We start from the raw sequence: 22500 nt of genomic DNA, 5'->3' as shown, positions 1-22500 counted from the left end.
TGGTGTGGCTCTGCACACAGTCCTAGTTTGGCCCTCGTCAAAAGTCAAAAAGAGGCAGGGCGTGATGCGCCGCTCTTTTAAAGAAGTGTTATTTATTCCGTTTCTATGCTCGGTCCCTCTGCTTTGTGCTCTATAGGTGTTTTGTGAAACACTCCACTGTTGAGCGAATAAATGAGCCGACGCGTAAACAGCAAACCCTATCCTCTTTCCCCCAGATATGAGGCACAAAGAGACAGAGAGAGGGGGATGAAGCAGGGAACAGTAAGGCATAGCGAGAGAGAGAGAGGGAGAGAGAGAGAGAGAGAGGGGGAGAGGGAAGATTTGGCTTGAGAGAATGTTTAGTTTTCCAGGTCGGTTGGATTAAAGATATTTAATCTCAAGTGAAGCGGCGCGCGGGACCACCCAGCGGCCGTGCTGTGCCTGTTCCTCCTGGGTGACGGGTATTTGCTTTGTTTATTAATTTTGAGGAGATGGCTAACGGATAAGTGCAGGGTGGGGAGGAACCAGTGAGACATGTCCAGTGTGAGGGCCAACAATGGACACATTCAGGACAGATGAGAAACGATGCCACACCTACCGAGGATGCCAAGCACACCTGTGTGTTATAGCCAACACACACTCCCGATTGCACACAGGTACACACTTATTTCACAGTCCCACAGTTTAGCCCACGCCAGTGCCTACACCCGCACACCCCGTGCCGGTGCCAGTAGATAATCGGTGGCCTCCGGGGGGGGTCCCTACAAACAGCTATTAACACTCTCATATCGGCTTTTCAGTCCTCTGCTGGAGTGAGGGTCTCTCTCTACAGCACCCACTCCCCAAACTGGCCACCGTGAGCCAAGTGTAGCAAACGCAGCACTCAGAAGGAACAAAAAGGAGAAAAGAGGGACCAACCCTGTGTGCCTGGTGGGCTACACACACACACAGACTAACTAGCAGCAGTTCTACTGCAGCTGGCGTGCGGGTCAATGCCTGGCCCCTACCGTGCTGGGAGCTACAGGAGTTGTGAAATTCCTGCACACAGCCAGAGACATGTGGCCTCGGGCCCTCCCAGTCTGCAACGGACCAACGCTACGCCTGCCCACACTCGTACTGCCTGACGGACAGCTCTCCCGGCCAGCCACGGGCCAACCGCTGGCCCCTACCACGTCTAGGGAAAAGCCCGCCACCCCTTTTCTACAAATGAACCGATCTGCGTTTGGAGAGAGTTGGAGTTCATTGTGCTCCGGGCAGATGGGGCAGGGGGGTGGTGGGATGGGGGTATTTACCTACGCAAAAAAACAACAACAACAACACACAGAGTAAAACGCACACTACGAAAACAGAACCTTTATATTAACATTAACAAGCATAATTGTTCTTGGGAGAGAAACCTGTCGGCTGACGTAGTGGTCCTCAGCCTCCGAGGTGGGTGGACTACACTCCGTGCGGAGCAGCGGGGAGGAAGCGGTGGGAAGATGTCTGAGTGGTGGCAGGGCAGATGAGGCATGAGCGCTTTATTAGCACGGCACTACCAGTAAATCAGCGCTCAGCTCTTCCTGGAAGAGGAGCAACCTTTTTTGCCCACCGAGCACTATTACGGAACAATCAGAGGCCAGCCATGATAATTAGCTGAGGATCTCTGTCTAAACGTCCCTCCTGCTCTCTATATCGCTCTCAAACCTGCTGTGTTCCTTAACCCACACACACACACACACACACACACTCACACACACACACACACACGCTACTGCTGCCCGATGTCCGGAGGGTTAGTTAGTTTGTACAGTCTGGGCGTGGCCGCATCTCCGTGTTTCTCCGCGAGAGTCGTGACGGTAAAACGCAGCCTCGCAACTTTGAGTGAAAATTACTCTGTACGTTTGCGCCACAAGGACAAAAACAGGAAACTATTTTGCCGGCACGACCGCAGTTAGTTTTGATGGTGCGAGGTCCCGAGCCCTGGCAGGATAACTCCTAATGCTGATCATAACTATTATTGGTGGGGGGGCTCACTGGGGTGGAATCCAGGGACAGGGTTTGCGGGGCTGGGTCATGATCGAGGAGCACGCTAACGTGTTTCGCTCTGCGGTGTCATGCCTGACCTCCTCCCGAGCATTATCCCGTTTTCTGCTTTCCCTCGTTCCTCCTTCTCGGGAAAATGTTCCCTCTGCGTTACCGCTTTGGAACGCGCTGGAGGGCAAAACGCCGTCGGGTGTGCACTCGACGAGGACGTGCTCGTGTGCGAAGCCGTGTAGCTCCTCCACAGAGTGAGACGTGGAGAAGGGGAGGGTTTCTTGGGTAAAGATTCCCCGTGTGATAGCGACGGCACTTTCGTCTCCTCCTTCCATAGCCAAGCGGCATCTGGAGTGGATTTTGCGCGAGCAGACACCGAAGAACATGATTACACTCGGTTAACTGCGGCCTAAACTGATTATGCATGTGCCAAGCTAATGGACTACATTTGCAAGAGGAAAAATAACATCCAATCAATCTCAATTAGTGCAGATCGCAGTGGCCCCCGAGACGAGGAGGGTAGCCAGCCAACCCTTGCGCGCTTCCCGCTGCTCTGGACACGCTGCCTGGAAGTTTGAGCGAGGCCCTGCCCCCGCCAAGCCGCTCGGGTTCGCGCCAGTGTTGGGAGGGAAAAACTAAACAAAACAAAAAACCTTTCACCTACACGCTTTAACGACTGCAAGGTATGCCAGAGCTCAAAGTAGGTGATTACATGGGACTTGAGTCACTGTACTTCAAGAATTTCTTTTTTGGGGTTGACAGCAAGTACAACTACTTGAATGCTTGAAACGGTCGACTCTTTGTTTCCCTTCCACTTTGACCTGCGGATATTTTCAAGTACCGTTACGCTCGACTGCACGGACACAGCGGAGTTTAGGGAACACCGACACCAGTCTTCTGTGCACACGAACAAACCAACTCCAGTCCCAGGGGTGTCCAGGGAGGACCAGGGCTTGTTTAAGGAGCGAGGTGCATTAGTGACTGGACTTCTGCAACTCGAGCACACTTTCTCAGAGACGTAAGAGTACTTCTACTTAAGGACACTTTTATTGTATATTTTACAACGCTAGTGATGTGCTGGCACTGCACAAACTGGTACAGTGAACACACTGATGAAGAATCGTGGTATTTAATTGAGTGTAGTTTCATCAAGTGTACGGCTGACTCACAACAGATGCCCGGAGTCCACAAATGGTTTCTGTATACCGATGTTCTTTCATTACAAAACACACGGCCTTCTAATTTATTGATTGGTGCTACTCACGATACCATTTGCTGAGATTACAAATTAGAGTTTAACGTAGTCTGTGATTTAAATGACTTACAAGAATGTCCATCAGGCGTAAAAACAGTAAATTAAATTTAAATAATAAAGGGTTCGCAAAAAAAAGGTCTGGGGACCTACTTAAGGACTGCAGCCTGATTGGATGAGTCTTACTTGGGAGAAAGGTCAAAGGTGAGAACACACGCTTCTGACTTTATGAACATGAGTTTACTGAGAGACCGAAACTGTAAGGCAGTTTGAACCTTTTCCACTTCTGAACCTCGGAAAAAAACACAAACCCCGTCATCGCTAAAAACAGCGAAGACTAAACTTTAGCGCGACCTGCACATTGTTGTGTGGTACATCTGCAAGTGCTTATGGGTACCATCGTGACATCAGCCTCACCACTACAGAGCAGTCGGTGGGCGGGAACTCGAGAGTGCAGGGAAGGGTCAAAGTTCGGCAGTGAGGAGAGAGACCGAGCGAGAGGTGCATCTGAAACTGGAGTGGCCCGAACTCGTCCCTGGCTGAAGCTCTGTGGTGGTCCCTGCGGTCGGGACAGTTCGCCTGAGCTTTCCATGGGTTTCTGGAACATTCCAATACGTGGAGTGGTGGGGGGAGGTGTATTTTTAGAAAGGCCTAATATGGGCTGCATACCACAGACTCTCAAATTATCCCGTCCAGCTTAGCCCTCAGTTTCAACCTTCCTTTTTAATTCCAGTAATTACAGGCTCCAATTTATACGGAGCTGTGCACACAAAGGGCTTGTTTAACGCAAACCAGTCTGATTTGGGAGAAGTGTCCCAAGGATCTCCCACATCTTACAGCCCTGTTTATACCGACTTGATGATTTATTTTCTCCCACTATAAAAAGGGTCGAACTGATGGACTTTTACTGGAGATTTTGCTCTGTGAGGAATGACACCTCTCTCTCTCCCTCCTCGTAGGCTTGGGTCAGGCCCTGGCTGTCAGTACCCTGACCAGAGTCGTAAATCCGAGGCGCCGTGACAGCCACGACGTCGCTGTCAGTAACCGCGCAGCCTTTGCATGGCCGTGTTCCCGCTAATCACATTTGTAAGGTGGCAAAAACTTAGTAATAATTCTTGTCGAGCTGCGAACGTCTTCATTTGCGGGCAAGACTGGCGCAGCTGAGGGGCGGGGAGGGCGGGCTTGGCAGGGCTGGCGGGGAGGGGCCTGCATGGCTGTAGGGCACCATGCCCTACGTCTCTGCAGGCAGGGAGGGTGGAGGGGGACTCTGGGGTGGAGTGGGGTGGGTGGGGTAGTAGAGGAACTGTTTTAAGCAGCTTAGAGCTTAAAAATGAGCGTGCTCCAACGTGTCTAACATCCGTAAGCCTCCACAAAGCAGCGTGTTTAAAGTGAGACGAGCCTCGCTCATCTAAGCTGCCGCCACGCTTTTCCTCGGGAGAAGAGAAGTGACGATGCCTGGGAAAACAACCTCAACACACAACAACAGGAGCCCTCGAGTGGCTTTTAATCCAAACACGCCCAAGGAATGGAATGGCAATTTGCATCGGCATGTGCTGGACCTCCTTCTCTGGGTCTAAAACACAGCCTGCAGCTAGTCGAGGCTCCGCCCCTCCGCCGTGGGCTAGCCATGTGGCTCATGCTACATATCTGAGTTGTGGTATTTGTAAACATCCCAGTAGCGTGTCGGGGCTTGAGTCAGGCTCTGAGGCCTCAGGAAGTAGGAAGGAGGCTCCTTACTGTCCATCAAAGCCGTCCACCGCCTCGGCACAGCCGTTGAGCCCACCCCCCTCTCTCCGCACCCCCCTCCCCCCCGGGGGTCGCAGGGCGAGGGAGTTATGGCAGACCTGGGAGCAATGTGTCACACCTTCCCCTTTAATGGAGTGCTGAGAAACGATTCCTCTCCGTTAGTGTGCGGGACAACTCGGGGTGTAAAGAGCCCGTAGACAGGAAGTCTGCAATAAAGCCATCAGCAAGCTGGAAGTGCGCACGAGCTCAGCGCCTCTGCAACGAGGCGCCGGGCTCAGCGGAGCTCAGTCCAAACGGCTCCGTTTTAGCGCCACTTGCTAACGCGATTAACACGCCAAACGCAGAGCGCCGAGAGAACAAGGAAACAAGGGCCTCGCTCTTGTAAACGCTCCTCGAATCAAACGCCGTAGAGCATGCTGTTTGTTTTCGACCATTTACTCTCCGAGAGCTCAACACTTGAAAATGGAGTGGAGTCCTTTGTGTAAATCAGGCTGAGAGATCTGAGTGAGCTAAGAAGTGAGGAAGGAGTGTGTGTGTGTGTGTGTGTGTGCACGTGTTTTAACACGTGTTAATACATGCGTGTGAGTGTATAATCTATGAGCTAATGTTCATATGTAGGGGCCGAGATGACCAGAGGAGAGGACCATGCCCAGAAGTGCTGTGCGCTTTGGTGCCAGCTTGTGTTAAGCGCAGCGTGAGCCAGGGCTGCAGACACTCAGGATAGATGTCTAAGTGGACTCAGGCCTGTTAGATTTATAGCCATGTGTTGGGAGAGTGTTCATCCATTGGCTATTATGGAATAATTAGAGAAGAAGGTGAAACTCCAGGTCCGGCGAAAATCAATACGGCTGTCGAGAATGATTCTGCCTTTCCCGCTCCGAAGAGTATTAGCACCAAACCTCTCTCTCTCTCTCTCTCTCCCTCTCCCTCTCTCTCTCTCGCTCTCTCTCTCTCGCTCTCTCTCTCTCTCTCCCCTCTCTCACTTCGCACTTCTTCAAACCCTCTTCCAGCAATTTCGTCCCGCCAACCCTCCATTCCACCCCTCTGCTGAGCCATGTGCCCCCTTGCATCTCTGCTCCCGCCCCTCCGGTCCACCAGGGCTCACAGCCTGGGAACAGTGCCGGAAACGGACCGCCCATCCCCTCACTGGCCTGGTGCAATAGGAATTATGGGATACGTAGTCAAACATGCCAGCTACATGCACCCACTGAGGGACGGCCACTCACCTTATAGAGCTTGAGACTGGCCTCGTGGCGGGAGTTGACCGTGTGTAGGCGGAGCTTCTCCAGGCTGTTGGTGTAGTAGTCGCAGGCGTTGCACTTCAGGTGCACGGGGTTGCCGATGGCGACACACTTCAGGCGCCACTCATTGCTTTTGCCGCCCTCCTTGATGTGCGCCACCAGCTGGTACTTCTGGACGTGCTTGTCCGTCTTGCAGTGCAGCTGGAAATTGGCCTTCAGCTGTGTGGTGTACCGGCACAGCTTGCACTGGTGGGCGTCGCCTAGCACCGCCTTCCACTCGTCCTCGGGCAGCGAGCGCTCCGCCCCCATGTGCAGACCCAGCACGTCCAGGCTGTCAGTGGTGAAGCGGTTGCACACAGCGCACTGAAAGAGCTTGAGGGAGGGGTCAGTGGTCTGCGACAGGCTCTCCCCCAATGTCATCAGCTCCTCGGACACCAGCTGCCCCCCGGCCAGTCGCACGTCCATGGCCATGTCCCCTCCTACTGGAGACACAGGACACACAGGGACAGACGCGTAGCAGGGTTACACTTCTGCATTTCGGCCGGGCCTGACACTTCCAGTTAAGCCCCGGTTCTTTTTCTTATTTTCTTGGGATTCGGCGGCGTACGTATATAATGTAATAAATGGCTCGGTCCGAGAGCATGTGGGCTCGCGCAGTGACGCCCGGAGGTAGAGGAATGTTCTGGGAAGGAGGAAAAAGTGCAGAGGTCAGCCGCTTAACGAACGCCCATGTTTGTCTACGCCGTCAGACTGGATTTGCTCCGCAGCTCTTTGGAGGGTAAATGTGCACGTGTATATTTACACACTTAATTTTATTAAACCTAGATCACCCTTTCCCTTCAGCTCAGGGCAGGGGAGAGGGAGAAAGACAGACCCAGAGAGATGACTAGATGGAGAGAGGGAGAGAGAGAGGGATAGACAGGGAGGGAGAAAATCTGGGCGTTCTGGGAAGAAGCAGGCCCTGGTGCCTAGTAGGAGAGTTATGGATTTACACGTAGCCCAGTTTGGACTTCTGCAGTTTCATAGCCCGTCACTAAATCAACTCCAGGGACTGTGAGGTCCGGTGGGGAAAAAAAGAAGTTATTCTATCATTACAGGAGAGCTGAGGGGCTCCCCAACCTGCATTACTCCAAACCTCCAGCCTCTATGCTCACCAACTCAGGAGACGAAACACGAACCTCTCCGTTGGAATTCCTCCGGCCCGATCGATACGGGCAAACGCCTGACCCAGGACCTCCCGGACGAGGAGACGTACACGGGGATGAACCCTTGAACGGCAATGGGGCACCAAACACGGCCAAGCGTCTGAGAGTGCCGGTCAGGGTGGTGGGAGGGGCTAAAAGGAGGAGGAGGGGGGAGGAGGGGGGCGACCCTGCCTGCCTCTACACTACATTAATTGCAGCAGCTGGTTTATATTTATGGCAGTAGCAGTCAGTCCTTCCACCGCCCTCTATTACCTGCACATTCAGAGCGGGGAGGGAGACCTCTCCCAAGACCCCCAGACTCAGTCATAGCCCACCACTCTCGTCCTCTCCATCTCTGCTCCCCCCCCCCCCCCCCCCCGGTTTATCTGTGCCTGTCTCGCCCACTTTAACCCTCCAGGTCACTCACATCTCCTACAACCCTCTGTCCTCTCTCCATTTCCCTGACCAACACAACAATTTCTTTCCTTCTCCGGTTGCACGTGTCATTTCTGTACCTCCCACCTCTCGTACCTGGATGTCGGACTCGGAACGCTCTGGAGCGCCGGGCTAAACGGACACCTCTAGGACAGCTTTCTGAAACCGGGAGGTTCCAAGACCGTAATTTCATTAGGTGTGGGATTTTACTGGGTTTTTCTTCTCAGGAGTTGGCGGAACACCGTGTGGTTAAGAAGCTCACTCCGAGAGCAGAGCAGAGCCCTGTCGGACTTTCTCTCAGCACAGCTTATGGGGATGAAGAAAAGAGGAAGAGGAGAGGCAGGTAGTGAGACAGGATCTGTCATCTCTCTCTGAGCAAAAAAAGAGAAGTAAACGAGAACAGCGGCGATGGAAAGCCGCAAAACCAAAAAACGTCCTGTTATTGGGAGACCCGACTCGCACGCAGCACATTCTGTGGTGGGATCGATGGGAACTATTCGGACACAGGTTAACAACCAGTCGCCTTTCTGTAACCTGCTTATTAAACGTTCCCCGGCACAAAAACCAAAGAGATGGCGAAAAGGAGACAGAGTGGGAAACGGAATGAATTAGTGGGAATAATCGGATTTTCGCTCACGTCTCTGCCCTGGCGACAGTGTGAGAAAACAGCAGGTTTGCAGCTGGCACGCCAAAGCCGTCTCCCTGCTCCTGTCTAGCCCGCGCCAGGGCCCGTCAACCTCCCGCTCTTTGACCAAGATCAAATTTATAGCTGCAATTACAAAGTGGCGAGGACGGAGCGGGTTGGCCAGCCCGGTGACGGCAGCGGCAGTTTTGGAATAAAAATGCATGAAAATGCTGAGGTGTGGATGAAGGGTACAGCTGCAGGCTTTGCAGAGAGAGAGAGAGAGAGAGAGAGAGGTGTGTAGGGGGCTATACAAGGGGAATTTCCCGGACAAAATGACCCAGATAGAGTGACACACGGTGGACGCTTAAAGCAAGCCGAGGCTCGTGTTAGAAAGCTGCGTGTGTGTCTGGATTTCTCTTCTCTCTGTTACACTCGCACACACTTTTTCCCCCACTCTATCTCCATGTGTGCGTGAGATACTGTATTCATTCACGTCGCACTTCTTTTTTTTTAAAAGAAGTGTGTCAACAGACACACACAAAAGCTCCTGACCGATGACGTGGCTCTTGGTGCTTTGTGCGGTGCACACCACATCTCTGTCGTTATGGCGACATCCTGTCCTTTCAGGGAAGGAACACAGCAAAGGGTTTCCCTTGCATCATACTCGCATCAAAAGCGCGCTGAACCGAAAAGGAACTCCAGAGGCGTCGGCCTCTCGGTGTAGCGTGCTTTCGGAGTTCCGCCTAGCGCACACCGGGGTGCCGCGCAGTTTATTACAGCTGCGGTTCTCATCACGGTGTGCACAGAGACGTGGGGACCAGTCAGCTCAGTCGTGCCTTCTTTTCTTACTTTGTTTTCTTAAAGATGAAAATACGAACACATAAAATAAGGGAAGTGGTTTCTGACTGCAGTGACATTCCATGTGTCACTTCCTAAAGTCCGTTTACAGGAACTTTAACCTGGAAACGGTCGAATTAAATTATGACTCAGAAATGCTGGAGGACATCGGGGAGACAGTGTCCAAAACGTCTCTGTGAAGGACTGTCTCTAGTCAACTCACCTAGTGCTGGGGTCAGAGCAGCCATGTTGGGATCCAGGTGGAAACCTCCGAGGATGAACTGGGCGTCCGCGGCGGAGGGATCTATCTTCAGGCCCGGGGGGAGGCTCATGTTCTGGGTCAGGTAGTATTGGTACAGCTCGGCCTCGGAGGGCGAGGGCATGGCGCCCAGTCCCAGCCTCCCGTGCTGAATCTGGGTCACGTTCTGCTGCAGCAACATCATGTTGTGCATGTGCTTCTCACTGGTCATGTGGATGCGCAGGTTCCGGGCGACGTTGGTCTCGTAGTCGCACACCTCGCACCGCCAGGTGGGCTTGCTCTTGGGCTTGGTGGGCGAGGGCGTGCCGCAGGGCCCGGCCATGTGGGCGGGGGGTTGCGCCAGCGGGTGGTGCTGGCTGGCATGATGGCTGCTGCTTTGCGTGGCCGGGGGCACGCTGACCACGCCGGCGGGCGCGTGACCGAACACCTGCTCGCCGGCCGTGGGGATGGAGCCGCCGTTCTGCAGCGTCTGCATGTTGTTGAGGTGCTTGTCCGACTGCATGTGGATGCTCAGGTTGCCCTTGGTGGTGGTGGAGTAGTTGCACACCTCGCAGCGGAAGGGCTTGTAGCCGCAGGTGTAGCTCTCGCCGCGGGCCAGGCGTGGGTGACTCTGCCCGCTGCTGCAGTACACGCAGGAGCTGCCGGAGTCCGGGTGCTTCTCCTTCATGTGCGCCTCCAGCGTCTGCTGGTACTTGTAGTGCCAGTTGCACTTGGGACACTTGAGCGTCTTGCACGAGTTCCGCGAGTGCATCATGGTCATGTGGCCGCCCAGCGAGCGCGACGAGCCCAGGACCGTGTCGCACTTGGGGCACTCCACCCCACTGCCCACGCCCGCCCCGGCCCCGTGAGCCTGGGCGCACTCGCCCGTGCCAGCCAGCTCGCAGGAGCCCCCGTGGTGGGAGTGGCCGTGGGTGTGGGGCGAAGGGTGTGGGTGGTGGTGATGATGGTGGTGGTGGTGGTGGTGTAGGAGGGAGCCACCGTCCTCGTCTCCTTCCGCCGGGCATTCATTTGGTTCGGGAGCTGTGGCACTATCTCGATTGGCACTTTCGTCAGCGGCGGCGTTGGAGGCGAGAGGAGAGGAGGTGCCCGTCGAGGAGCACACAGCCCCGTCCTCCTCGCCCCCTCTGCCGGCGGCTGCCGCCATCGCCATGGGGACGGTGGGCCCCTGGCAGTTAAAGCTCAGAGGGATCTCCGAGGTCCTCCCCCTACTGTCTGCAGCCGTGGTCTCCTCCGACGCCCTGCCGGAGGACGAGGGCACACGAGGCGCTGCTTTGCTGCCAAGCGTGGGGCTGGCAGCAGGAGAGGCAGAAGGCTGGAGAACGCTACTAGGCATTAATAAAGGAGATTTGGAAATGCTTTGGTTAGAGACAGCCGTTTCCCCCGCTTGTCCGTCGCCGCGGCAGGTGCCTTCGTCCTCCACTTCGTCCTCCTCTTCGTCCAAGAGAAGCTCCTCCTCCTCCTCCTCCTCCTCCTCCTCCTCCGATGCCATGTCCTCGCCACGGAGGACGTGGTCCTTGCTCTCACGGGCCTCCACGTGCCTTTCCTCCTCTCTCTTAGTCCCCTCCTTCCCAACAGGCGCCTCAAACCTCCCTCCCCGTGCCTTGGACAGGGCGCCAGAGTCTTTGGCAGGGCCTGGGGTCGAAGCGAGAGAGGGCGGCTTAGGGCTGCCTAGGCCCCCCAGCGCGAGGAGGGTCTGCTGCTGGAGACCCGCCTCCGAGTCTTTGCTGAGGAGGCCACTGCCTGCCCCACCGTCGCTTCCCCCCTCTAAGTGGACCCCGCTGAACGTGCCGTAGAAGCTCTGGCCTGAGTTCACGGGCACCAGTGTGGGCGGTGGAGGAGAGCTCTTGTTTTTTGGTTCCAGGAAGCTAATGAGGGGCTCTTTGTCCTTGCCGATGCCCTGGATGATGGCCGAAACGTGTTTGTGGCCCAGGAGCCGACGCTCGTCCTCGCACAGGGTCATGCGGTGGTCGTGGACGGCGTGGGTGGCGAAGGAACGCGCGTAGCCAAAGGACAGCTTGCAGAGGAAACACATGAGGATGGGCTTGCCTTTGCCGTAGATGGCTAGCCCGTCGAACTTGGAGAAATCCACGTTGTTGGGAACATCTTTGGATACGCAGGACTTCTTGGCAGACCCGTCGCTGTTCAGGTAATCCTTGTTGCTTTTGTGCCGTACATCGAAGACGCGGAAGCTGTGCAGGACAGGACTGAGGCCTGCCGGGGATGAGGTACTCGGGAAGCCTTGGTCTGAGGGGCCGAACCACTTCCCGAAAGACGAGGCTATGTGGAACGTGTTGATGATCTGGGGGTAAACGGACGAGGAGGACCCGGCAGGTTCCTCCAGCTTTCCCCCGCTGGGGAGTGAATTTGAGGGGAGCAGGCCAGGTGCCACACCCCCGTCGCTTTGGATCAGCTGGCTGAGGCTTTCCACGATGTAGGCCGAGCCGTCAGGCTGGTAGACGATCTCCCCAGCTAGGTTCTCCACGTCACTGCTCTCTTCCTCCTCCTCCTCGCCTTCGTCGCTCCCGCTCTCCGTCGCGTCCCTCCGCCGGGCGGGCGGCTGTCGCACGAGAGTGGGCATGGCCGCTCCGACCGTCGCCATGGACATGCCCGGGAAGGGCTGCAGACTTGGAAAACAGCTGTCAATCTCCATCTCGTCCAAGTCTTCCAAATCGTCGTCCTCCTCTACGCAGCTCACCACTTCCTGCTCCTCCTCCTCCTCTTCCTCCTCCTCCAGGCCCTCTAGGCCGGGATGTGGCTGGCTGCCGGCGGAGTTGTCGCCGGGAGCCTGGGGCAGTGTCCGTTGCGTCTGTCGCTGCTCCCTCACGGCCTCGCGGGGCGCACTGGAGTTCTGGAGCTGGCCCGGGTAGGGAGCGGGGAGGGTCGCGGGCTCCAGAGAAGGGGGCTGGCTGCTGGGAGTGACCTGTGCACTGGGGCGATCGTTCCAAGGCTGCTGCTTCTGCTGGGAAAGGATGGAGGAGCTGAGCCCATCGTCTGTCCCAGAAACCACGGGAGACTCACAGCTGTCCATGCTGATGCCTACATGAGGCGTTCATCGCATCCGGGCCTGAGGGACAGAACCAGAGACAGAGACATGGGGTGGATAAGCATGGAGAGCCACTGCTAGCCAGAGACATTTCAACAGTATCAAATCCACGAGATAAAAGACAAAGCTTCTTTTGTGCTTGCAGTGCGTTGTTTCTATACAAGCTAAGTCCTAGCTCTCTAATGCTAAACATTCACAGAGAAGTACAAAGGGTCGTGATAGACTGCAAGAGCTATGTATAGAGAGAGGCGCGGGCAGGCTTGATGTATAGTGCATTACGAGAGACTGCAAGTGCGAGATCTAATGGTGGAAAATGACAGAGAGCTCATTAGGGTTAGATTAGGTACTTAAACACAATACCTCAGACACGCATTAATAAGCCAGCTCAGATGCCTCTTCCTGTCATATCAGCACACTACCATCTTTTATCTTCACCTTCCAAACAACAAAGTCTGCCATGTCCCGAATTCCCGCGTACATCCGATTTTAATTAGCGCACGGTCTAAGAAACAGTAACAGAATAACTTAATGGACAAAGAAGCGCCATTGTGCCGCTAATTAGACACGGTGAAACCAGCGATCGGCACGTGAGCCGTCTCCCACATCCGGAGAGAGCTGAAGGTTGCTGAATTCATCAGCCAGACCGTTTCAGGACCTCCGCGTCGGAGAACGCACACTCGCAACCCCCCAAAAAATAAATACACACGGCAAGGTGGAATGACCTTGTCAGATCTGCTCACATGGATGGTACAGATGGTATATGCATTTATTTCCCCTGGTAATTATTTGTATGCCAGGCTGTATGCACAACATAAAGAGAGATTGGGGAGGTTAGGCAGGGAGTCATAAATCTGAGAGCTAAAATACACCATCCAGGCGGGAACTCCGACTGCAGCTGTGTTTAGCTCTGGCTCCGCAGCGGTGCTTTCAACCACTCCAGCAGTCCAACACCTCTCCCAGAACCTGGGGGCCACGGGGCTGCGATTCGGAGCGGGCGTACCAGACCAAAGGGACGGGGGGGGGGGGGGGTAGATACTGCTGAGCCAATAATTTTATTAAAGTGATGCAGGCAGCATTGATTAAAGGGGTTGAGCGGGCTGTGACCAATAACTCTGGTTTTGCCCTTTCACCCCGCAGTGCTGAATATTACATGAGCAGACTTTCCCGGCAGTGTGCTAACCGCCATGTCCTGTCTGATTAGAACACTCCCTGCCCTCACTTGATTTATTTACTTATGTACTTAGAGATGCAAATCTCAGCGTTGATCAGACACTTTATCCGCAGTCGACCCCCGAATCCCCAACCCCCAAATATATTAACAGAAGAGGGCTTGGCTTGGGGAGACTGATAAGGTCTGACGCCCTCTTCACGAATGTCTGATGAAAATACACCCCCCCCCCCCCCAGGACTCACACAACGGTTAAAGTCGTTAGCATATGCCGTCTTTTTTCTTTTTTTCAGGCAGTTAAAACAAAATGTATACACACGACATAAATTATGCACATACTCTAAGTGAATAACTACACAGGGATAATAAGGTGGTTTTGTTTGCAATAAACATCATCTCTGGCAAAAAGTAAATATTGGGGAAGTAACAGTCAGCCATTTTGAAAATCTCCAATGGAAAGAATTTACAAAATAGCCTTAAAAACGTTTTAAGTTTCAAAAAACAATCAGTTTCTGTTTCTTGCCAAAAAACATCTAAAAATGGTGTAAAAATGACCTAAAGCTTAAATCATGTCTCCAGTGGACTGTCCCTAGCTTGGCTTGTTGGTTTCCCATGGTAACAGCCTGACCCCGAACACCCACGGCCAGCGTCCACAGCTACGCGCTTCGACTCAAAAGTGTGCCATAACACACATTTCATTAGATGTGCCAAACACTTCCGATGACTTCCTCTCCGGGGCCGGATCCAAAGGGCCCGGGTCGGCTGGCAGCATTCGCCGCTCACACAAAAACAGGACCAGGCTTTAAACTGGGATTAGGAATGGTCCAATACAATAAGCCAGGGGGGTTACCAGCGAGCTATAGGATTGTCTGCAGTCTGCCAGTCACAGACAGGCAGACACACGGAATTCTGTTTGTCTTCTGGAGGTCTGCTTCCTCATGACACCCATTTAAAGTTGAGGAAACTTTCATCTCCGATCAGCTCTGGCAAGGGCCGACACAGACATGCAGGCGCTCTTCAGCAGGAAAAGTGCATGCATGTAAGTCTCTCTGCTCACGCCGCTCATAAGCAAACACATTACGCTGCTGCTCCGATGTGGAAGTTTCCCTGCCTTGTAACCAGGATTAGTTACTCTGAAGGATTTACGGTGCTAAACAACAAAATGTACACAGCACTTTTTCCCACTTGCCCCATAATGGCAGGACGGAGTCTTCAGGCTTTTAAACAGGCAGGTCACTGTGACAGGCAGTCGAAACAAGTTTGGACGCACAGTAAGGGTTGAGAATTCCTGGCCGTGTCTGTTCAGGGAGGCGGCTTCCTCCTCGATAAGAAGGAACATGGCAACCTTGCTCATTGCGCACACAAAAACAGGCTACATGCTAGACGACACAACGGCCCTGGAACACGCCACGTCCGACCGAGTTAGCACGCCAGTCCTTGGGAGTGCGCAGGAATACCGTTGCCTGTGTTCCCGCGTATGGACAGAGAACGTCCGTCAAGTCCCGCCCCTCCAAGAAGGAGACCGGAATCTTCCCGCCTGTCTGGCGCAGGCTCAAGAAGGTGCACGCTGGTCTTCTCCGCATGCATTAGCGGGAAAGCTCACTCTGCCTTTAGCCTGAAGCAGAGCAGCCAGTCTGCTAAAAAGCCCAGGACCCAATGAATGCTCTCAGAGAGTGTTCTGGCTGTCATTTAGAGAGGACAGAAAACGAGATAAGTTTTTATTTACGGTACCGTTCATTAGGCGGGATTTACTGGCCGAGTGAGGGAGGAGTTACAGGCTGGGCAGCCATGCGATTAGAGGCACACAGATCCACCAGCTCCATCCACTCTCCTGGGGAATTACCTCGCACTTAGGTCCAGCTGGGGACCCCCATGGGGCTAGTCCCAGGGCCCCGGTCCCTCCCCCAGGACCTCACGCTCTCTCCAGGGCAACCTGTGCCTTCTGTTCCAGCACGACCTGCCCCCGAAGCGAAACAGCACCCCGGCGGTCTCCAGCGGGAGGGGGGGCTCTCCTCTCCTCAAGCCTGTCGGAGATCTAGCCATCACGGACCACCACAGGGTTAGGCCGCTTATTGAAAAATCAATGGCGTAAATGCTAAGCAAGTTACAGGAAGACGTGAAAAGGCAGGGCTGGTATTGATAAAGCAGACTGGGCTTTGATGTTGCACTGGGGACGTGTTCATTGAGCATTGTAGTCCTCCGCCTGCAGTGAACAGGGGATTCGACTGCTAAGCCCGACCCAATTAATCACACATATATGTAGAGAGACGGCTTCGCCCTCAGCCCTCGGCCTTCGGCCTGCCCTAAAGCCTGACAAGGCTCCTGGCCTGCCTAATCCCTGGTTCTTATGCCCATGCTGACAAGTCACGTTTAGAGCCCATGGTCTGGGGGCGGGGTAATGCGCCTGGCTCAAATCAGCTACGTGTAACACCGGTGGAGGAGACCGCCCGGCTACTGGAGAAGCCCGCGACCACCCGCCTCTTAAACGCCTCCACCGCACACACGCACTCTGCTGCGTCTCACACGTAGGGCTAAATTTAATCTGTAGGTGTGAGCCTGAAATAGCCTGATGACTGGACGTATAAAATTAGACTCAGAGCGCAGAGGAGCAGGGCCACACTTCGGCGACTGGGACGCGGCAATTCGGCCTTCCTCGCCACAGTTCATTCGATACCAGGTTCATTAACATGAGAGGTAAACAGCGAGGCACTGGGCCCTTCCTCCCTCCCTCCTCCTCCTCCAGAGTGTTTAATGCAGACACAGGGACGCTACAGTACAGCCGCCAATTCAGGGGGAAAAAGTCGCCTCGGGTCGATGGCACTGGGGCTGTAAACACGGCTTCCCGTAAAATCAATGATCTTCTAGCTATCAGTCTGAGCTACAGAAATAGCAGCGACTCTGAAGGACCTGGGCTGGAGGGAAAGCGAGGGGATCAGTAGAGAGTGCTGGGAGCAGATCAAGAATGAGACAGCACAGCTATCCGTGGCATGCCGCCGCCACCGGCGCTAGCCAATCACCTCCCTCGCACGAACCACGGACAGCATTACAGCGACGCACGGCCAAACTCCGTTTCCCAGTGCGCACCTGCCTCGGCCTCGCAGTGCCACCACGGCCAGACTGTGGCCGTGGAAACAGAGCGGGCCGGAGCGCTCCGCATGTACCCTGGCTCCGCTTTATGGATTTTGTTTGTTGTGGAAATGAGTTACTCCTCGGTGACTTTCTATAACCGTAAACATCTGCAAGCTCATCTGTTACTAATTGGTCTCAGGCTTGAAAAACAGACGAATTGATTCGGCGGTATCAATAGCTTTTTCTGTTCTAGGATGTGAAACAGAATCTTGGCGATGATTTTTTTTTTGCTCTCGGGTAATATCATAAGACCTGTAAACGCAATCAATGGAGCGAAACGGTGGGAGGGCAAGAGGCTTTGTCCAGCAGGGTGGAGTTAAGAGAGGACGTCATTACGCTCTACCAGCCGGCTAGGAGCTGGAGGGTCTTCAGAACCCGGAGAGGAGGGATTCGCGCGTGCAGGCCGGGTGTCTCCTCACGTTTGGAGAGTGCGATAGAAACAGCCGCACCGGTGTAATTAGAAGCAGTTAATTAGCCGTAGGTTAATTACTCGGGGCAGGCGGGCAGGCGCGCGTGGGCGCTGTCCGGGTGTTGCGAGGTGCAAGCAGAGCGATGGCAGGAGCAGCAGGGATACTCCGCTCTCCCGCAAATTAGCGAGGGACGCAGGGAGACGGGCGGAGGGCCAGAGCTCCCCCCGCCCACGCCACACAGCCACGTCCTCCCATTAAAAATACATCCTATTACAGTCCCTGCTCGCCGATGCTCTTGCTAAGTGATTCGGTTCGCCCCAAAGCCATATTCATTCCTCCCCTGTTTAAAATGATATGCACAAAAAGAACATTTCAAAGGGGGGGAATCAACTCCCCTGTATGCAGCAACCCAGGGTGACCTTGGCCATGTGATCACGGAACAAACGTTTCTGCAAAAGTGTCGGGTTAAAAATGGAAAAGGAGAAGGTGCAGTTTCTAGAAGAGCAAAAATAAACTTTCTAGCTAAACCAGCCAGGGGCGGGAGGGGGGTGTTGTTTCCCTCAGTGGTTCATTTAGGTAAAGCGTACGTTACGGCAGGGCGGTACATTACGAACAGTGTGGCGTAGTCAAAGATGATCAGCCACGCTGGTGGTGTTAAAGCCCGTCTGTTAGGCCCTAGGCATGTGTGTGTGTTTCCCTTTAAGTACCATACTCACAAGCCCAATCAATTGTGCAATCGATCACGTACTGTAAGTGTGTTCTGCTTGACACACATGTGCGGCAGCATGGAAACAGTTGCCTTGGTGACGTGTGGACTGGCTCACCAGGTGGAAGCCTGAACACACAGGTCATTCGCTTCTGCACCTTGACCTAGAGGTCAGCAGGTGACGGTTGCAGGTGTTACCCCAGCCAAAACCACCAGAGCCCAAAAGCTTCTCATTCTCATTAATGATCAAATCTCCTCTATAAATAGCCAAAGGAAGCAGGCGTCCACACTCTCTGGAGACGCGGAGAAAGTGGGGAGGAGGAGACAAGACTGAGCTGACAAAAAGCCTGAAGTGGGCATATTTCACTTCTGCGTTCATTTGTTCTTTCTGGGCGCAAAAGCTAAAAGTGAAATGCAGAATGAGTCAAAGTGGAAGATGGACCTCTGTCCGCTTGTGCAGGGAAATGACAGCAGTTAAAAGGAAGCCCAAAAATCCCTGCTAGACAGCAAGACAGAGAGAGAATTATAATAGGAAATATCATATTTCATCTGCAATAAAGTTTAACCCTGCCAACACAGATGATCCGGTCTCTAACTCTGACCTCTCTGCTCAGTTCACCTTCCTTCCCTTAGTGTGACTCTCTCTCCCTCCCTCTCGCCTGCAGTTAAGGCAAGCCGACCACAAACACAGCTGTTAAAATGATCAATAGCATTGAAATATTAAACCTTAAGAAGCCGCATTATTGATTGCCAGGCCGATGATAAAACCGTTTATCACCATCCTCTCTCCATGCCGGCGTTTCAGAGCAGGACCACTGCTGGGTCCGACTCGCATGGGTCACTGCCCGAGCTGCACCCGATCCCCCCCAACCCGAGACTGAGATGGGACCTGCCTGGCGTTAAGTGTCGTTAAGAGGGGAGGGGAGCAGTGGGCCGGGCCCGGGTCGGAACCGTCTGTGCCTGGAGGACGTGCCTTTAATACTCAGACTTTTGAACTAATCTGAAAAACAAATACCTCACTTATGACCCAGGCCCACACCTGGTAAAATACAGTTCAGAGAGAGAGAGAGAGAGAGAGAGGGAGGGAGAGAGAGAGAGAGAGGGAGCGAGAGAGAGAAGGAGCGAGAGAGAGGGAGGGGGGGGGGGGGGGAAACACACCTGGAGTTAGCCAAATTAACCAGGAAGCATATTCTTAAAGGGATAGTTACCCTCCCTGGTGTCAGGCAAACACGCTGTGAGAATGTGTGGGCAAGTCATAACAGAGGAGCGGACAAGTTTGTAAGTTGACAAGAGTGGACCAAAGGGATGAAGCTGGGGGGGTGGAGCCACACGAATGGGAGGGGCTAAGCGTGGACGCACCGAGATGCTGCAAAGGCTAGCGAGCGGAGAGGGGAGGGTGAACCCTTCCGTTTTGTTCAGTGTTTGAACCCAAGGAGGAAGCTGAGATGCCCCGGACGGCACAGGTGCCCGGAGAGCCGGAAACATGAGTGCTGCACCCAACAGGTGCCTCACCTCCTGAGAGGACATCTGAGAGTCTGTGTAACGTAGCCAGGAGATAGAAGCCCCTCCGTGAGCTACACCCATGTCCATGAACGTGCCTCGGGTCGTGCGCACGCACCACACGCACACACACGGAATTAGAGGTTAACCCAGGGAAACTATTCTGTGTAAATGATTTTATTCGCAGGTGAAGGAGAGAGACAGAGAGAGACAGACAGATAAAAACATGAAGGCCAGTGGTGAGCCAGGCTTTAATTCTCCGGCGTGGATATCCTGGTCTAATAATCAGTGGTCTTTATTGAGGACCAGGCATCGCCTCGTCATGACTCTCTACTACACATTTGCTAAAGTCATTAATGACACAGATTTGGAAAGAAAGAGCAAAAATCTTTCTGGTACACAAATACTTCTTTTATGAGTCCTGGCCTGAATTCCTCTCTGCTTAGCTGAAATCTTTATCCTGGGAATGAGCCGTGCTGCACTTTAAACAATAAACCTCAAGGGACGGCTGGGATCTGCTCTCCCTCTCCGCCTCCTTTAAGGAATTACGGAGCGTTAATAAAGTAAAGGGAATGATATACCCTGTGTACAATATGAGGGAAGCAGACGAAGAGTGTGGCTTCTGTGAATGTTCAGACGTTTACAGAAAACAAAGAAGAGGGAAATGGGAGGAGGGAAGGAGAGAGAGACAGAGAGAGAGAGAGAGAGAGAGAGAGAGAGAGAGAGAGACAGAGACAGAGAGCGCAAAGGATGTGGGGTTGCCTTAAACCTCGTCTTTATGTGAGACACTCTCCCTTTTTTTAAAGAATAACCTGACCGTGGGAGTTTTCCGCACTGGCCGGGAGAGAGCAGAGGATTCCTGCTGACGGCACTCGTGCTGCTGCCAGCTCCTCCCGGCCTACAGCACGTACGTTCCCAGTTAGGTCCCAACGTCTCTCCACCGCTGCGTATGCCAGGCCAACCAAGAGCCTCTACTATTGCAACATAAGGAATAAAGGATCGGACAGCTATGTTGACGCTGGGCACATACGACCCACGCGCATCTTCACTGGCATATTATAATTCTCCATCTGCTGTTTTGCTTGCCAGTTTTAGTTTATACCCATATCTCAAAGCTCACTGGAGCACATGTAATTTATTCACATCATTTTCTCCTCAGATTTACTAGGGCACCTTTGTTCTTAAGGACAGTAGATGAAATCTCACTCTAAACTTCGCAGATAAAGTCACACAATCAGGCAGTTGGGGTTCGTCGTCGCGGTTTGGTGGGGACGGGAGCTGTGCTACGAAGGAGACCCTGACACCTTCCCGAAACCGTCGGCAGAGGAAGACGGGGAAGAAAAACATGAAGAGAAAACAAACAGCAGCGAGAGAAAGAGCGAGTGCACCAGGGTGGCCTGGGGTCAGGTCGGAAAGCCAGCCAGGCGTGGGGGCAGGGGAGCACTTCAAACAGCCTCTCAGGCAGCAAGCATGTCAGGACACGCATAAGGAAAAGCTCGCCCAGCTCAGAGGCGGAGAAAAACTGCAGTGTGCTACGGAGACACGTTTGAGGGCCGAACGGTTCATTTGATTAGGAGATCTGGGCTGTTCTACCTGGCCAGAGCTCCTGGAATGTTCCCCCGAAAAGAAAAGGAGGCAGTGAACACATCTGCTCACACACACACACACACACACACACACACACACACACACACACACACACACACACACACACCCTGGTCCCTGTGTAGTTGGTGACTCCATTTACTCTGTGTGAGGCTCTGCTCAGTACAAACTCTAACCCTAAAGCTAATCCATACACAGGAACACACACACACACACACACACACACACACTGCTGTGGTCCTGCACACTGCAGCAGCACCTGTTAGATATAAATCACACACGCAGGGCCGTGTTTGGGAAGTGAAGCACGATCATGACACGGCCTGTCAAAGTTCGCATCGCCCAGACCGCAACATCTAGTTGAACCGAGCCCAGACCCGAGCCGCAGCCGCGCAACGCGCCACAGCGCTCTTATCGCCGGCCTCCGCGTGCCGCATCTCGTAACGTGTGTCTGACATCTGGAGCCCAGCTGCACCGAGCACCCGTCTAGAGGTAGACAGAGGGAATAGAGACCGGCAGTGAGACAGAGGCAGGACCTCAGACTGTCCCCCGTCTTAAAGAAGACTCTGTCTGGGCCGGGCACTCAACTGTGGTGACTGGGCACAGTGTGTGTGTGTGTGTGTGTGTGTGTGTGTGTGTGTGTGTGTGTGTGTGAGAGGGCTGGAGAGAGAAAGAGAGAGGTCAGTGCAGTTCTCCACCAGTCTGAGGAATCCCTGTCACGTGTCAACAGGGGGTGAACAGGTCAAAGCCTGGATGAGAAACAGCACATTCCTTAGAGGACAGAAACATGTATTCTGTGTGTGTGTCTGTGTGTGTGTGTGTGTGTGTGTGTGTGTGTGAGAGAGAGAGAGAGAGCGAGAGAGCCTGCCTATTAGTTTCAGCTGCTCAGAGCTCTCTGCTCCACCCCTTACCCCACAGGACCTGGCTGTTAAATATTAACCAAAGATGTTTTCCCTCTGAACTTCACATGCTGTGCAGCAGAAAACGACAGAGGAAGGGAAAGAAAGAGTGAATGTGTGAGAGAGACAGAGAGAGAGAGAGAGAGAGAGACAGACAGACAGACAGACAGACAGAGAGTGAGTGAGTATGAGAGAGAGCAGTAGAAAGTATCATCTGTCAGGGATTTATGCAAGATTGACCACAGTCAGGGGCTTGTGCAGAGATGTGGTGTGTTGTGTTTAGCCGTGAGCTGTGGCACGGACCCAGGGGGACCCAGGGGGAGCCGGAGAACCAGGCTGCGTGGGTGGAGCCACAGCTGGGTGCCGCCTCGCCGTAATTTACATTGCTGTGTAATTATCTGTAGGATCAGGGGCTCCAGACCAGTGAAAGAAGCCTGTCTGTGGAAACGTGGGTCAGAAGAGAGGT

At 53.7% G+C, this 22500-nt stretch overlaps 1 protein-coding gene across 5 annotated transcripts in view; it reads right to left on the bottom strand.

Moving 5' to 3' along the window:
* The window catches only part of zfhx3b (zinc finger homeobox 3b), a 131966-nt gene that overhangs the window by 72516 nt on the left and 36950 nt on the right, over positions 1 to 22500 (bottom strand). For 4 of the 5 annotated variants that reach the window (XM_027007437.3, XM_081709230.1, XM_081709216.1 and 1 more), the window contains exons 2-3: positions 9539 to 12638; positions 6220 to 6716 (exon numbers count right to left, since the gene is read on the bottom strand). In XM_027007437.3, the coding sequence (XP_026863238.2) occupies positions 6220 to 6716; positions 9539 to 12602 (3561 nt within the window). In that variant the 5' untranslated portion in view covers positions 12603 to 12638. The remainder of the gene's footprint in view (positions 1 to 6219; positions 6717 to 9538; positions 12639 to 22500) is intronic. The other variant, XM_081709237.1, reaches the window with a different exon arrangement.

Source organism: Electrophorus electricus, chromosome 3, assembly GCF_041902795.1.
Source record: "Electrophorus electricus isolate QZ-2024a chromosome 3, ASM4190279v1, whole genome shotgun sequence".
Taxonomy (NCBI): Eukaryota; Metazoa; Chordata; class Actinopteri; order Gymnotiformes; family Gymnotidae; genus Electrophorus; species Electrophorus electricus.
The sequence above is the reverse complement of the archived record's forward strand: the minus strand, read 5'-3'. Positions and strand labels throughout refer to the sequence as shown.